The sequence below is a fragment of the Mastigoproctus giganteus genome, chromosome 10 (genome assembly GCF_048544385.1).
Source record: "Mastigoproctus giganteus isolate SK-2022 chromosome 10, ASM4854438v1, whole genome shotgun sequence".
NCBI classification, from domain to species: Eukaryota; Metazoa; Arthropoda; class Arachnida; order Uropygi; family Thelyphonidae; genus Mastigoproctus; species Mastigoproctus giganteus.
Genome location: NC_143584.1, coordinates 98,989,500 through 99,005,052, shown reverse-complemented (window position 1 = coordinate 99,005,052; position 15,553 = coordinate 98,989,500). Strand labels below are relative to the sequence as shown.

The following is a 15,553-nucleotide window of genomic DNA, read 5'->3' as shown; positions in this document are numbered from 1 at the left end:
TATGATATAGAAATGCTTGGAAACCTCAGCAGGTTTGCCTAAAATGGTGAAAAGACTTAGATCTGGAGATTTGCTAATAGAAAGTGCAAGTCATAAGCCATTAGAGACTGCTGAAAACTTTGGTGGTTTTCCCGTGCAAGTTACCCCACATGCAATACTAAATACCTCCAAAGAGGTAATTGCTGAGTGGGACTTGATCAGCGTCACAGAAGATGAACTAGTCCAAGAGTTAAAAGAACAAAAAGTCTCACAAGCTAAGTGGATTGTGATCAGGAAAGATGGTCAGCTTGTTCCCACGCGGAACATCATCCTAACATTTGGCGCACAAAATTTACCATTGAGTGTTAAAGCCAGCTATCTCAATTGCTGTATAAGACCCTACATTCCTAATCCCATCAGGTGTTGAGTGTCAAAAGCTTTGGCACTCTCAGCCCATCTGTCGAAGGGATGCAGTATGCTCAAACTGTGGTTCAAAATCCCACACACAAATGGAATGTGATGCTGAAACACCACATTGTCCATATTGTAAGGCCAGCACCCCACATATTCAAGGTCCTGTGAACTGTGGAAAACAGGAAAAAAGATCCAAAAATACAGAGAGTGAAAAGTGGCTCACCAGAAGGCAAATAAGCATATTATGCTTAGTACCCCAAAATATACCTATGCTGCAGCAGCAAAGAAATATCAATCAGCAGCCACTCAAACTGATGTGTCAGTTTCCCCAACCATGTCTATTGCAGATTTGGCCTGAGAAATGCTCTCAACCACAACTTAATGGTTTAGAGTATTTCTGGTGGTACTCTAATTGGTGTGTTGTTGTGCCAGCAACACACCAATTACAGTACCCCCAACTGAATCACAGTCTTCCTCAGAAATCATAAAAACTAAAACAGCAGTCCCAATGCAGAAAAGTCGACCAAATTTAACAAATGTGGATACAGATGAAAACATCAACCCGGATGAGCCAATCTTAAATCTGTATGCAGAAGATGACGTGGACCCAGGGATCCTATCTTCTCGAAAAAAGAAAGAATAAAATTGAAGAAACAAAAACAGACTGGACCTAAAAAGCAGATTGAATCAAACTCAACTGCTAAAAAAAAAAATAATGGATCACATCATACAGTGGAACTGTAGAGGCCTACATAGCAATATCAATGATATCTATGACCTAATTTAACAGTATAGTCCAGTAAGCACATATTTACAAGAAACTAATCTACCACCACAAGTAATTCCAAAAATCAAGAACTATACTGTATATCAGCATAATAGAAATAACAACAACACTACATGGCGGTGTGGCCATTCTTGTAAACTCAAGAATCCCTACTAAACACTGCAGACCTCCTTTGAAGCAGTAGCAGTACGTGTCTCCTTAGGAATCATGTTAACAATAGTTTGTCTACCTATCACCAAACAAAGAATATACTTATAATGACCTAGAAGAACTTCTGTTGCAGATCCCTCCTCCCTTTTGTTTATTTGGGGATTATAATGGACACCACCCACTCTGGGGCTCCCCATAGCCAGACGAGGAAAACTTCTGGAATCACTGCTTGACAAACAATCTAATATTGTTGAATACTGGTGCAGATTGTTGCATTCATTTCGCCACTAGAACAACTACAGCTATAGACTTAACAGTCTACTCTCCAACATTGTATCCACTCATCTGCTGATCAACTCTGGACAATCTGCTAAACAGTGACTATTATCCGATAATTTGTGAAATCCAAACAACTAGAATCCCTCAAGCATATAATTCCTGCCTTAAATGGAAATTTTCCAAGGCTGATTGGAAATTGTTTGCTTCTAATATCGCTTTCAGTGATGAAATTATCAAACTTCAATCCATCAGTGATGCCACACAACACATCACAACTAAGATTCTAAATGCCGCAGCCATTTAGAATCTTAGTTGAAAACTCCATACTGGTTCTTGTAAACATGCCGATCTGTGGTGGAGTGATGTGTGTCAGCTTGCCAAAAAAGAGAAAAACTGGGCATGGAACCTGTTTCATAAACACCCGACAACGGAGAACCTTGTAAATTTCAAAAAACTTAAAGCAACAGCACGATTTGTAAGGAAAAAAGCTAAGAAAGATTCTTGGATCCCGTTTGCTTCTACTATAATGAAGAATACCAATAGCAGAATAATCTGGAATAAAATAAAAAAACTGAATGGTAGATTTCTACCAGCATCCTCGACAATACTGAGATTTAATGGGCAAGACTTATCTCCAATTAAAATAGCTAATGCTTTGGCAGAAAATTTTGCACAAATCACAAATCTCAGATGCATCTGCATACACTCTTTGCTCTTAGAATAAACAGTTTAGCGCAGAATGTTTCAGGTAGCGTAGACATCTATCTTTATGCGGATGACCTTGCAATATCTTGCCATTCACAGAATGTGTTCCATTGAAAGACAACTACAACTCGCAATAAACAAAATAGTGTCATGGACTTCACATAATAGTTATCGTCTATCAGCAACCTATACTACAGCTTATCCCTTTTGTAAAAAATGTCAGCTACATCCAGAACCCAAATTGTCATTAGGAAATCAACCAGTCATCAGCAATATCCAATTCTTGGGCATGACATACACCAAACTGACATTCCAGAAACATATAATACAAGCACAAAAACTGTCTGTATGAAAAAGCTGAATATACTTAGTCATCTCATCTATGACATGGAGAGCTGATCGTTCTATTTTACTCCACCTATACTGCGCTTTAATCAGATCTAGATAAGATTATGGCGCTCCAGTTTATGACTCTGCTATCATGTCTCAACACAGTACAACATATTACACTCAGGATTTCTCCTGGGCCATTCGGGACTTCGCCAGTCGAAAGCCTATATGCAGAAGCCAATAAACCTCCGCTCCACCTTCGGAGAAAGATGCTGCTCCTCTACTAAAATGAATAGCCTCCTGGTCATCCTATCTGGTCGCACGTCTATGCTCCTCAATGGGTAAACCTTTTTATAAATAAATCCCACGAAAACAGGAATTAATTCAGCAGTGGAATATGCATTTGACAAATTCTCATCAAGACAGAGAAATTGTGCAACTTCCATGGAAAGCGTGCATACCTTCATGTGATAATTACTTCCAACATTGGGGAAAACACTCCCCGAATAATCAAACCTTTCAGAAACTGCATGCAGTCCACTCCTTGGCAGATGCACAAACTCTGCAAATTTATACTGATGGCTCCAAAAGTGACACAGCTGTGGTTCTACCAACATTAACAGTCTCTGTCGCATTACCACAGGAATGCAGTGTTTTCACTGCAGAACGCTATACCATTAAGATGGGTTTGACCTTTCTTGCTAATGACTTTACTCCGAAAAGTATTATCTACACAGACTCTTTGAATGCAGTGACAGCCATCTGTTGCAATTATCACCCTCCACATCCATTTGTAAATCAAATATCGGAACTTCATAACAATAGGCGAACCGTCACCTTTTGTTGTCTCCAAGGACACGATGGAATATCAGGAAATGAGTGTGCAGATAAAGCAGCAAGAAATCCCACTGACAACAACAAAATCCAGATTCCTTACCCGAGTCATATTATTGGGGACAACTTCAATTTAACTGAGTTTTTCTATGTTGTTTAAATTGAGGATCACGATTTTGTTTCCCATTTTAAATAACTCTTTAGCTGTTTTCTCAATTGTCACGTGGCCTTCAAATTTTTTTTTTTTTTTTTTTTGTACAGCTCTGTCATTAATTCTTGGGTGAGATAGACTTTTCTACTTCAAGCCACTTGTGAAATGTGAACATATCCTTATATACTATGCAGATTACCAGACTGAGAGGATTGCAGCTGCAGTCTTTGTACCTTTTTCAAAAAAATCTGAGCCATTAGTACTGTATCGCATCACACAAAATTAATGCCATCTTGATTGAGTTATTCATTTACTTGAAAAATTCTCTGTACAATCACTTTTAATTAATCCTTAAAACCCTTTGCTTTCAGAACATATGAGCAGGTGTGCAGTATGGTCATAGCATATTTTGTTGCATTAAACTTCTCTTCTAACTACAACTTTGAACTTCATTGTGGGCAACTACACTGAGGTAGTCACTCGCAATGAAGACATTTGGGGAAGATGTTCCCTAGTCTTCCACTTGCATAAATATGGATAATTGTTCAATCTGAAGACCATGTAGTATGACTTGTTACTCACTAGAACCTGTTTCTACAGTTTCATGGTTCAAGCAACATGGGCTAGGCACCTGCAACTGATGCCTGGTATTTGTTGTGTGGTGTAGGGCTTGTTTTTGTTTTCCATCTTTTTACTGCATCAGCTGTGGTGGAGATTGAAAGGTTCAAACACGCGGCATTTTACATAAAAATGACAAAATGTTGATATGCCATTTTATGATAAAGCTCTGAAATTTTGTTAGAATTTTGCCTTGATTCATTTTGCTTATTTATGATATTTTACTGTTTTTGTACACCCTTTTAAACCTATTCCTGCTTTTCACAATCATTTTGTTTTTGCCATTCATTGCATTATGATGGGTAGTGTTTGTTTTTGTATGTGATCCTCTCATTAAAATTTCATATAACATCTTTCCTGATGCAATGTTATGTTCAGCTTGCAGACTTGAGAAGAGAAGTAGAGTTGCGAATGAAGAATAGTGTAGCAAGTGGGAAAACAGTTAGTAATGAGGTAAGAATAGATTTTCTGATATGTGACTTTGAATATTCATTGTAATATATCATATCCTGACTATTCAGCTTGTTTCCACTTTTTCAGCTGAGGAATGTACAACCATACGTTGCGGCTACTGTATTTTTAAAAATTCAGTAATTTTCCATATTTTTTATTAATTTCATTTTCCTAGAAATCATCCTTTTGTCTGTTTAGTCCTTGAGATTTGTTGTAGACATCATTGTTGATGATAATTAATGTTCTCACTTGGAAACTTGAAATGCTGATGGGGGCTGATACTGAACTCTGTCAGTATCACTTGTTATCAAATGTAGTCGCATCGTTCTGCAGCAGGTAATTTAAAAATATGTAATCTCCCCTGGATTTAGTATAATGGAATTTTATTTCTGGCAGCCAGGCACCTCTGTGAAAAGCAACTTATTTACAAGCTGAATTTAATCTTAAATGTTAGTTTCAGTTTGTAAGGTCTAGTGGTAGGTCGTGGTGTTTTAAAGTTCCGTTTTGACCTCTCGTGAAATGGAGCGAAAACAGCGTGCATACATTAATTCACCAAACAGTTTTTGCTGTTTGTGGATAGTTTACGGTGAAGTCGCAATGTCGATCAATCACAGACATGGCGAAACAAGCTTCTTATTTTTATTTTGATTGTCCCGTGGGTGATCAGGATAAAAGGTGGACACCTTTTATCCTGATCACCCACGATCTGGATAAAAGGTGTTCCAATGATCTGGCGAGAAACCTCGAAGATTGTTATTTCTGCCTCACAAATACTAAGGGGGTTTCCAAGGAAAAATAGTGTTAAAATAAAATATCCAAACCTTCCGTCCACAGTAAGACCAGTGCTCCGCACGTGTGCACACACACACACACACACACACACACACACACACACACACACACACACACACACACACACACACACACACACACACACACACACACACACACACACACCGGGACTCCCTATTCCTCCACTAGTTGTGAAGTAATCACTATTCCAGAAGAGATAAGAAAGGATCACTAGGGCCCATACTGCCCCCTCAACATCTGCCAATCTTAGTTACAATCCTGAAAATGACAAAATCCCCACTCTTAATTGAGCAAAGTGAACTTAATGATTTGGTTAGGGATTTAAATCTTTCAAAGCAACAGGCTGAGCTATTAGGATCTAGGTGGAATTTGCTGGCAAAAACCACGAGGATTTCTGTGTTTAGAAACCGAAATGAAAAGTTTGTGGATTATTATCAAATAGAAAGGTTCTCTTTATCTGCAAATATGTAAATGGATTGATGGATGAACTAGGGTTTTAACATGATCCCGAAGAATGGAGATTATTCATTGATTCTTCAAAACTCAGTTTAAAAGCAGTTTTGCTACACAATGGTAATAGCAAACCATTGGTCCCAGTGGCTCATTTGGCCCCAAGTGATAGTGACCTAGCAATCTTTTGTGCCATATATACTGTGCTCTTTGACAGCGAATAAGTTATATTTATTTTCCAGTGTCTCTTCTTCCTGTTTTCTCAAGTGATTCTATACTTAAAAGGTTTCAAGTTAAAATCCAGAAAGGAAATTCATCTTTCTATATAATCCATACTAACCAAACTAACTTTTTCAACTGCTTGGTCATTGGTGGCATTGCTCCTGTCTCCACGTGGCCGGGCCAGTAATCTGGGAGAAGAAAGTTACACTCCCAGGGCTACAAGGAGCAAACATGGACATAAATAATTTTTCTCCTTTAGAGCTATCAAGCTCAAGGTCAGAAATGCCCAATGAAAATAATTCAAATCAAACTAAAAGACTTCGAAGAGAAGCAGTGTCCTAACCTCCCTAACTTTCTGGTGATGCACTCTGTCTCTTCTACCCCAGGGGCTCATATCTGGTGAGTATAGATCCATCATTTTAACCCATTTATAGATCTTGATCCATCATTTTAACCCATTTAAACCCAGAGTCCTGAGCTGGATATCATCATTCTTCTCTTTCTTGCTTTCTTGGTGATTCCTTTCTATTTCTGACTCTCACTCTCTCAGGAGTAAGATGGGAATTTTTTTTTTTTTGGCTGTGCAGCATAAGCCTCAGGCTTCCTTGCACCATATGGCTAATAATAATAATAATACTCAGCCTGTGAGCAAATTATCACCATTTATGATCCAAAAATATTTGGAATCTATTGCAGGATCACCAAAAATGGTGAAGAGACTACAATCAGGAGACCTGGTTAAAACAGCCACTAAACATTCTGAGTGGCTATTGAAGACAAAAACATTTGGTTGCCAGTATCTGTTACTCCCCACAATACTTTAAATTTATTGAAAAGCATCATCACAAAATTTGACCTTCTTTCAGTGTATGAGGCAGAATTAGTCCAAGAACTTAGTAATCAGAAGGTAATCAGTGCAAAGCCCATAATGATTAAAAAACAACTTGATCCATCATTTTAACCTTCAGCACTCCATAAAAACTGGCTTTTTAATCTGCCGAATTCAGCTGTATATCCCGAATCCTCTTTGCTGTTTTTAATGCCAGAAATATGGCCTTTTTTAGCAGGCATGCAGAGGTGATGCTATATGCTGCTCTAAGGGCCACACAAGAAGACTGCTCAGCCTTAACCCCTGTGTGTTCCCACTGCAAAGGAAGTCATCCTGCGTTTTCTAAATCGTGTGATATGTCAAAAACTGGAAAGAAAATTCAAAGATACAAAATAGAACATAAAGTAACATATCCAAAGCACACAGACAAATTATGTTCACCATGCCCAGTCTATCCTATGCGTCTTGAACCCGAAGCTATCTTTCAAATGCACCTCAAACAGATGTGTCAATACCACCGAGCGCCTCCTTGGCAAATTTGATAAAGAAACCTTATCGGCCTCCAGAAAAGATACCCCTAAAACTAAAACCAGTGAAGCCCCAAACACTCCAATTAGTATCCCAACTGGTATTTCAAGTCTTGCACTGAAAGAATGAAAACTACTGAAGATTGTAAGAAAGCAGAACCACAAACCAACAGTATGGAGGGAGATGTACATCCAGTTTATGAGGAGTCCATCCTAGAATTGCATGCCAATGACACTATGGATACTGGTCGCCCATCATTCCCAAAAAAAAAAAAAAAAAAAAAAAAAAAAAAAAAGACTGGAAAAAGTGCCCCACATACAAAAAACAGCCGTGAATCATCCACAGGTAAACCTAAATAATGCTTAACATCATAAGTAGAATTGCAGAGGACTAAGCAGTCATTCTTGATGACTTAAGGGATTTAATAGTTCAATTCAATCCCATAACTGTATGCCTACAGGAAACATTCTTGTCACCAGTTTTTGCCAAAATTCTTCAATTATGTGATGTACAGCCGATCGGGTTAGCCAGATGGGTAAAGTGCCTGCCTGGCAACCCAAAGGTTGTGGGTTTGAATCCTGCCTTGGGCTTGGATCAGAGTATAAAATGCAAAAACCTTGGGAGGTGCAATGTGGTCACAGAAGCCGATGCGCGGCGCCTCCGTAGCCAGGTGGGAAGGAGCAGCAGTGCGCAGCACACGCTTCTCAATTAGACCGGGGTTCGAGCTCGTGACCACCAAATACGGAGGATGCGGAAAGGTCAGGGAATGACCACTGCATATTCACGGAGCAATATGGCCTTAGTTGCTAATGCCCCTAAAAACCAAATAACAAACAAACAAACAACTAACAAAAAAAAAAAGAAAGAAAAAAAAAATGATGTACAGACGAGATAGAAACTCAGTCTCCTGCATGTGGAGGAGTAGCCATTCTGGTTAATTCTAACATGCCCTCCAAGCCGAACCAGTTAAGAACCAGTCTAGAAGTTGTAGCTACTCGTATTGCAGTTGGTACATCAGTTACCAGTTCTACAATTGACAGAAAAGGCAAATTAATTGAAGAATTTATGAATAATGGTGATCTTAATTTACTAAACTCTGGATCTCCTACTTACATCCACCTACCTACAGGATCTACTTCTGCAGTTGACTTGTCAATTTGCTCTCCGTCTATCGTTCCAATCCTGACATGGTCAGTATTATCCGATCCCTTTAAAAGTGACCACTTTCCAATTCTTTGCTCAATACAAATGGCAGTAACTCAAAAGCTTGATCCAATTGAAAGTTTAGTAAGGTGAACTGGGTTGGCTGTTTTGCCCAAATGCTTTTAGATAGAATGTATGTCCAATAGAAACATATTGCTGATGTAATTACTTACATCACCAATCAGATGCTGATTATCACAAATGCTTTAAATCCAAAATCCAAGACATATTGCACTGGTGGAATGCAGAGTGCTCTGTTGCCAAACAAGAGAAAAACCATGCATGGAAAAATTTCCGGAAGGGCCCTACTACCACTAACTTAATTGCTTATAAAAGGCTTAAAGCAAAAGCAAGGCAGATTAGAAGGAAAGCAAAATGCGATTCACGGATTGCTTTTGCATCAACCATCACAAAAGACACTGACATATGGATCATCTGGAGAAGGATACAGGCACTAAATCGCATATTTGTTCGGCTGCTTTCTCCAATACTTCACTGGAAAGGGAAAGACATGTCTACTCCTGAAGAAGTTGCCAATGTGTTAGCAGAATCTTTTGCCACCATCTCTGCTTCTGCCTCCTATGCATCCTCCTTCCAGAGCATTAAAGATGGTGCAGAATGGTATAAATTTAACTTCTCAACATGCCAATCCTTTCCGTATAACCAACCCTTTACATTAATAGAACTGAATGAATCCTTAAATAGATCTCCCAACAGTGCTTATGGACCAGATTGTGTTCGTTACATTATGTTGAAGCATTTACATGAAGAGGACTTGTGCACCCTGTTGATTTTCTACAATCTGAAAATTCCTATCCTTCTTGGCACCATTCATTCATTATTGCCATACCAAAACCAGGCAAAGATCCTTCCCTAGTTCAAAATTATAGGCCAATATCTCTTACGAGCTGCATAGGGGAAAGTTTCGAAAGGATGGTTCATGCAAGACTCGTTTACATCCTGGAGTCACAGAATCTCCTTTCAGACCATCAGTGTGGAATTCGGAAGAACAGATCAACACTAGACGTGTTTATCAAAGCTGAATTTCACATTCGCAATGCCTCCTTCATGAGACAACATCTAATCATGGTCAGCTTAGATCTTGAAAAGGCATTCAACACTACTTGGCATCATGGTGTTATAATGGATATTTATCATCTAGGTCTAAGGGGACAGTTGTCTGAAATAATTCAAGATTTCTTGCGACTTCAGTATTTTCAGATTCTATATAAAATGTGCTCTTTTCATCTCACATTCAAGATGAAGGCGTACCAAATGGTTTGATACTTAGTCCAAAGCTATTGCAATTTGAGTTAGCAATATGACACGGAACATCTCAAAAACCATTGAAAGTTACATGTATGTATGCAGACAACCTTACCATTTCCTGTCAGTCCAAAAGTATGAACACCATTGAATGGCAGCTCCAACTAGCCATAACCAAAATAGAATCCTGGACTTCACGGAATGGTTATCGACTGTCAGAAAATACATGCACTGCCACTCACTTTTGCAAGAAACGAGCTCTCCATCCTGATCCTGAATTAGAAATAAACAAAACTCCAATCCCAGTTGTTAATACCGTTAGATTTCTTGGACTGATATTGGACAGCAAGCTAAACTTCCAAGCTCGCATCACTCATTTAAGAACTACTTGTCTAAAGCATTTGAATATACTTCAATCAGTCTCGTCCATGTCATAGGGAGCTGATCGGTATACCTTACAACACCTGTACAAGTCCCTAATCCGTTCACTCTTGGATTACAGTTATCCAGTATATGACTGTGCTAGAGTAAGCACATTAGAATGGCTGAATGTCATACAGAATGGTGCTCTGAGGGCACAGCCCTAGGAGCTTTCAGGACTTCTCCAGTCCAATGCCTTTACGTTGAGACACATGATCCTCCATTACATATTCACAGAAAAATGTTGCTGTCTCAATATGCTGCTGAGATCTGAAGTCTCCCATCCCATCCTATTATTAGCATTAGTTGAGGCATATGATGCATGGAAGCAAGCTTATACAGCATCAGCCAAAAAAAAAAAAAAAAAAAACCTTCCCATTTTGTCCATCCGGTCACTCCAGATGATTGTCTAGTTCAGCCTTAAATTTATTTAAGCTATCAACTTCCACAACAAATCGAAGTCTGTTCGAACAATCAACTACCCACTGGCTAAAGGCAAACTTCTGCACATCTATTCTTCAACTGTCTTTCCCCATTTTGAATCCATGCCCCCATCGGGTTCTTAGTCTGAGCAAGCGGAAGTATCCCATCAGTATTGAGCATGCTGAAACCATTCAAGGCCTTATTACACCTCAATCAGATCACCTCGCATGTGCCTAGTCTCCAGATGCTGCAACTTTCAGAACTTAAGCCTTTCTTCATAAGCACACCCCCTTTGTTCCTCTCACCAATCTTGTTGCCCTTCTCTGTACTTATTCTAGCAACTCTACATCCTTCCTAAAATGAGGCCTCCAGACCTGTACGCAATACTCAAAATGTGGCCTGATCATTACCTTATATAAAGGGATAATCATCTCCTTGACCTGCTCTGGCAGCCTGTCTGCACTGCTTAGAGAACTTCATACCTGGTGGAATTCCTTTTATGAGAGTAAGCCACACTTGCTTCACTCAGACTTAAAGAACTTCTTCATATTTGGAATGTTGATCTGAGTGACATTTCCGAGGACACCACTCTTCCTATACCACCTTGGTTATGTTTTCATGCCTCTCATGATGACTACTTTTTCTGATGGAGAAAAGATGTTTTAGTTTCTGCCAATATCAGACAGTTGCAGCCAACCTCAAATGAAATTCCTGTGCAGTATACACTGATGGATCAAAAAATTAAAACGCTGTAGATGCTGTAGCAGTTTTCCCGTCATTTACTGTTCCAGCCACATGCAGTATCTTCACTGCTGAGCTGTATGCCATAAAGCTTGCACTTGAATAGATTGTTGAATGCTCCATTTCACCAGTCCTGATCTATACTGATTCTCTCAGTGCTGTCTTTGCCATAAGAGAGAATTTCTCTGCCTGGTATCCTACATTGAAAACTATTCACTATCAGTTACTCTCGTGCAAAGAGTCCAGTCAATCAGTAGTATTTTATTGGGTTGTTGTTGTTATTTGGTTTTTAGGAGCATTAGCAACTAAGCCCATATTGCTCCGCGGTTATGCTGTGGTCATTCCCTGACCTTTCCGCATCCTCCGTATTTGGAGGTCACGGGCTCGAACCCCGGTCTAATCAAGAAGTGTTTGCTACACACTGCCGCTCCTGCCGACCTGGCTATGGAGGCGCCTATTTTATTGGGTATTCTGGACATTCGGGAATTCTGGGAAATGAGTCTGCTGATCTTGCCACTAATCAACCTCTTACCACATTCTCACAGTGCTTTCAGATTCCTTATACCGATTACAAGCTGGTAATTCGCAAGGCATGTTTTGGAAACTGGTCACAAATGTGGCAAAGTAATACCAACAACAAACTTTACAAGATCAAACAAAAACCAGAGTTGTGGCTGTCTGGATTCAGACGAAACCGACGAAGTGGTATTGGCAAGACTGAGAATTGGGCAAACTTGCATTACATACCTGTTTTTATTATTGGGAGAAGATCCACCCCAGTGCACATAAGTTGGGTCTGACATCCTGTCAGACTCGCCTTTCGGTCATTCAGCAATTTAAATGCCCAGATTTTATCCCATTTTCTTGGAATCATTCAAACATACAAGGACTGTTAACCTACTTATATTGTTAAAAGGTATAGGATATAAGAAATAAACTGACACAATTTGGCCTTAGTACCCTTGTGTTGTTAAACTAACAGCAGCAATGACGACAACAACCACTGACTCTATGATGGCATGTCATTGCTATTAAATGCCTTAAACTATAAGAAATATTATTGGAAAATCTGTGGTGATTTTAAAGTAATCACTTTGTTGTTTGGACTACAGGGTGGTTTTACGAAGTATCGCAGTTTCCTGTGCTTATAGAATAGTCGAGCAGTAGAACATCATTATGATGTCAAGGAATGGCCCATCAGAGAAGAATACTTTCCCGGGAAACTCAACATCAAATTCACGCAACCTGAAATGGTGTTTCTCCCGCCTTTGCACATTAATTTGGGTCTCATGAAAAATTTTGTAAAAGCTCTGGACAAAAATAGTGATGGTTTCGAGTACTTAAAAATTAGTGATGCAAATGTGAAGGAGGGTATATTCGTAGGCCCACAAATTAGATGGCTTTTAAAGGATGAAGTCTTTGAAACTAAGCTTAATGCCGCTGAATTAGCTGCACGGAAATCCTTCACAGCTGTTCATGCATTTTTAAGGAATAAAAAGTAAAAGTAGAGAACTATAAATAGTTGAAAGAAGAATTGTTGCATAACTATCAAAAGTTAGGATGCCAAATGTCACTGAAGATACACTTTCTACATTTATCAATGATATTGATGAAGGTATATCACGCTTAGTGTCAAAGTTTGCAGATGATACAAAGGTTGGCAGGGTTGTTAATGACAGTAATGGCAGTGTGTTACTGCAACAGGATCTAGAAAATTTGGGAAGATGGGTTGAGAAGTGGCAACTGAAGTTTAACTTTGACAAATGCAAAGTACTGCATATGGGTAGAAGCAACCCCGAGGAACATACCAACTGTGTGGTACTACACTTAAGGTGGTAGAAAATGAAAAAGACCTGGGAGTAATTGTGCAGGCAGATATGAAGTTTTCTGAGCAATGCAGACAGGTTGCCAGGGCAGGTCATGGGGTTTTGTCAATGATATACAGGAATTTTGCTAGCAGGAAAAAGGAGGTGATTGTCTCTCTGTATAAGGCAATGGTCAGGCCATGCCTTGAGTACTGCGTACAGGTCTGGAGGCCTCATTTTAGGAAGGATGTAGATTTGCTTGAGTGTGTACAGAGAAGGGCAACAAGATAGATTGGTGAAGGGAATGAAGGGATCCTCTTACCAAGACAGGCTTAAGTTCTGCAAATTGCAGCGGCTGGAGACTAGGCACCTGTGAGGTGATCTGATTGATGTGTATAAGGCCTTGAATGGGTTGAGTACGCTGAATTCTGATGGGATTCTTCCACTTGCTCAGATTATGAACCTAAGTGGTCATAAATTCAAATTTTATGAAAGACAGCTGTAGAATAGATGTTCAGAAATTTGCCTTTAACCAGCGGGTGGTTAATTGCTGGAACAAACTTCCACCTGTCGTTGTGGAAGTTGATAGGTTAAATAAATTTAAGGAGGAACTGGACAAGTATTTAGAGGGAATGGTTGTGTGAATTTTTTTTTTTTTTTTTTGGCTGTTGCTGCATACACTCATACTCTTGCATCATGCCACTATTACTACTACTACATTTGCACCTGGACTTCTTTCTGGGCAACTTGGGATCTGTCAGTGATGAGCAGGGGGGATGATTCCACCAAGATATCCACATTCTGGAGCAGAGGTATCAAGGACGATGGAATCCAGCAGTGATGGGTGACTATTGCTGGTTTCTGATAAGGGATGACCATTCTGCTCATTAGAGGAAAAAATAACTGTAAGTACTATGATTTCCTATTTTTGTCTCCACTCTTGTGGGTTAATTATTTAATCCAAATAGGTGTTTATAAAATTTAAACATGTTATTTTTTATCCATTTGGAATGTTCACTGGTCATTTCTGCAGTTAATTTACAAGAAAAGTAGTCAAGCTTAGTTAAGTAAAAATCCACAATTTTTGGGAAAAAGGAACCCATAAAAACGTGACATGGTAAAGCTTTCTACTGTCATTTTCAGCACAAGCAATTAATCAAAATCAGTTGATTTCATTCATTTTATCAAAAAAAAAAGTTTAAAATTGGTGGCTAGTGTTATTTTTATTTGCGGTCTTCTAGTATCATTCATTCTGCATCTACTTTGAGGCTGAATCAAGACTTTTGGTTGGAATACCATTTCCCTCTGAAGTGACAAGTAATCCTTATTACTTTGTGATGGACATGATGCCACCCAAGTTTCTCCTTTGGTCACCAGTAGTCTGATTGACTTGTTTGAAACTTGATCAGGTTTTGCAAGAATTATCTTTTCACATTTTCTGCTTTTTTTTTTTTTTTTTTTCTCTTTTGGTAACCATATTATAAAAACTTTTTCATTCTGCATGTTTTGTGGAGTGTATGATGCGACTCATTCAGAGAATATTTCTGTAGCTGACAGTCACAGAGCTGGTAGAATTGTCCAGGCCTGGGTCCATCTATCTCGACTCCAGTACACCCTTTTGAATTCTGAAATGCATTTCTTATTGGTACTCTGTGATTGGACAATCATTGTGTAATGTCATTATTCTCCTGGATTTTTGTGTGGGAAGCAAAAAAGACACTTTCAAAGAAAGGTATTATTTTATTCCTGCTTGTCAACTTTTTTTGTATTATTATTATAATTTTTTTTATTTTATTTATTTATTATTTTTTATTTCTGAAATTGCTATTTTTGGTGGTCATGACATGTTAAACCTTAAGAAGATATTTAAAATTTTATTCTAAATATTTTTTGTGTGCATGTAAAGCATTTACATTATTCTGCTTATTTTCTTTTCAAATAATGAAACTTAAATATGGTAGGCCAGAAACTTTTCTATTTCCCTTTTTACATCTCTTTCTCTCTTAATAATTCCCTTAATACTAAACTGTTTCAATGTAGAAATGTGAAAGTAGATAAAGCATAAACACTAGTATCAGTTTATAATTAAAAATAAAGTTAGTTTCTCTATCCTGCCTGTAAAGGAAGGAGGTGAATATCATCTATTCCCACTT

At 38.7% G+C, this 15,553-nt stretch overlaps 1 protein-coding gene across 4 annotated transcripts in view; it reads left to right on the top strand.

Moving 5' to 3' along the window:
- Opa1 (Opa1 mitochondrial dynamin like GTPase) overlaps positions 1-15,553 on the top strand; it is a 648,761-nt gene that overhangs the window by 208,650 nt on the left and 424,558 nt on the right. For all 4 annotated transcript variants that reach the window (XM_090383387.1, XM_090383386.1, XM_090383389.1 and 1 more), the window contains one exon: positions 4,626-4,700. In XM_090383387.1, the coding sequence (XP_090239513.1) occupies positions 4,626-4,700 (75 nt within the window). The remainder of the gene's footprint in view (positions 1-4,625; positions 4,701-15,553) is intronic.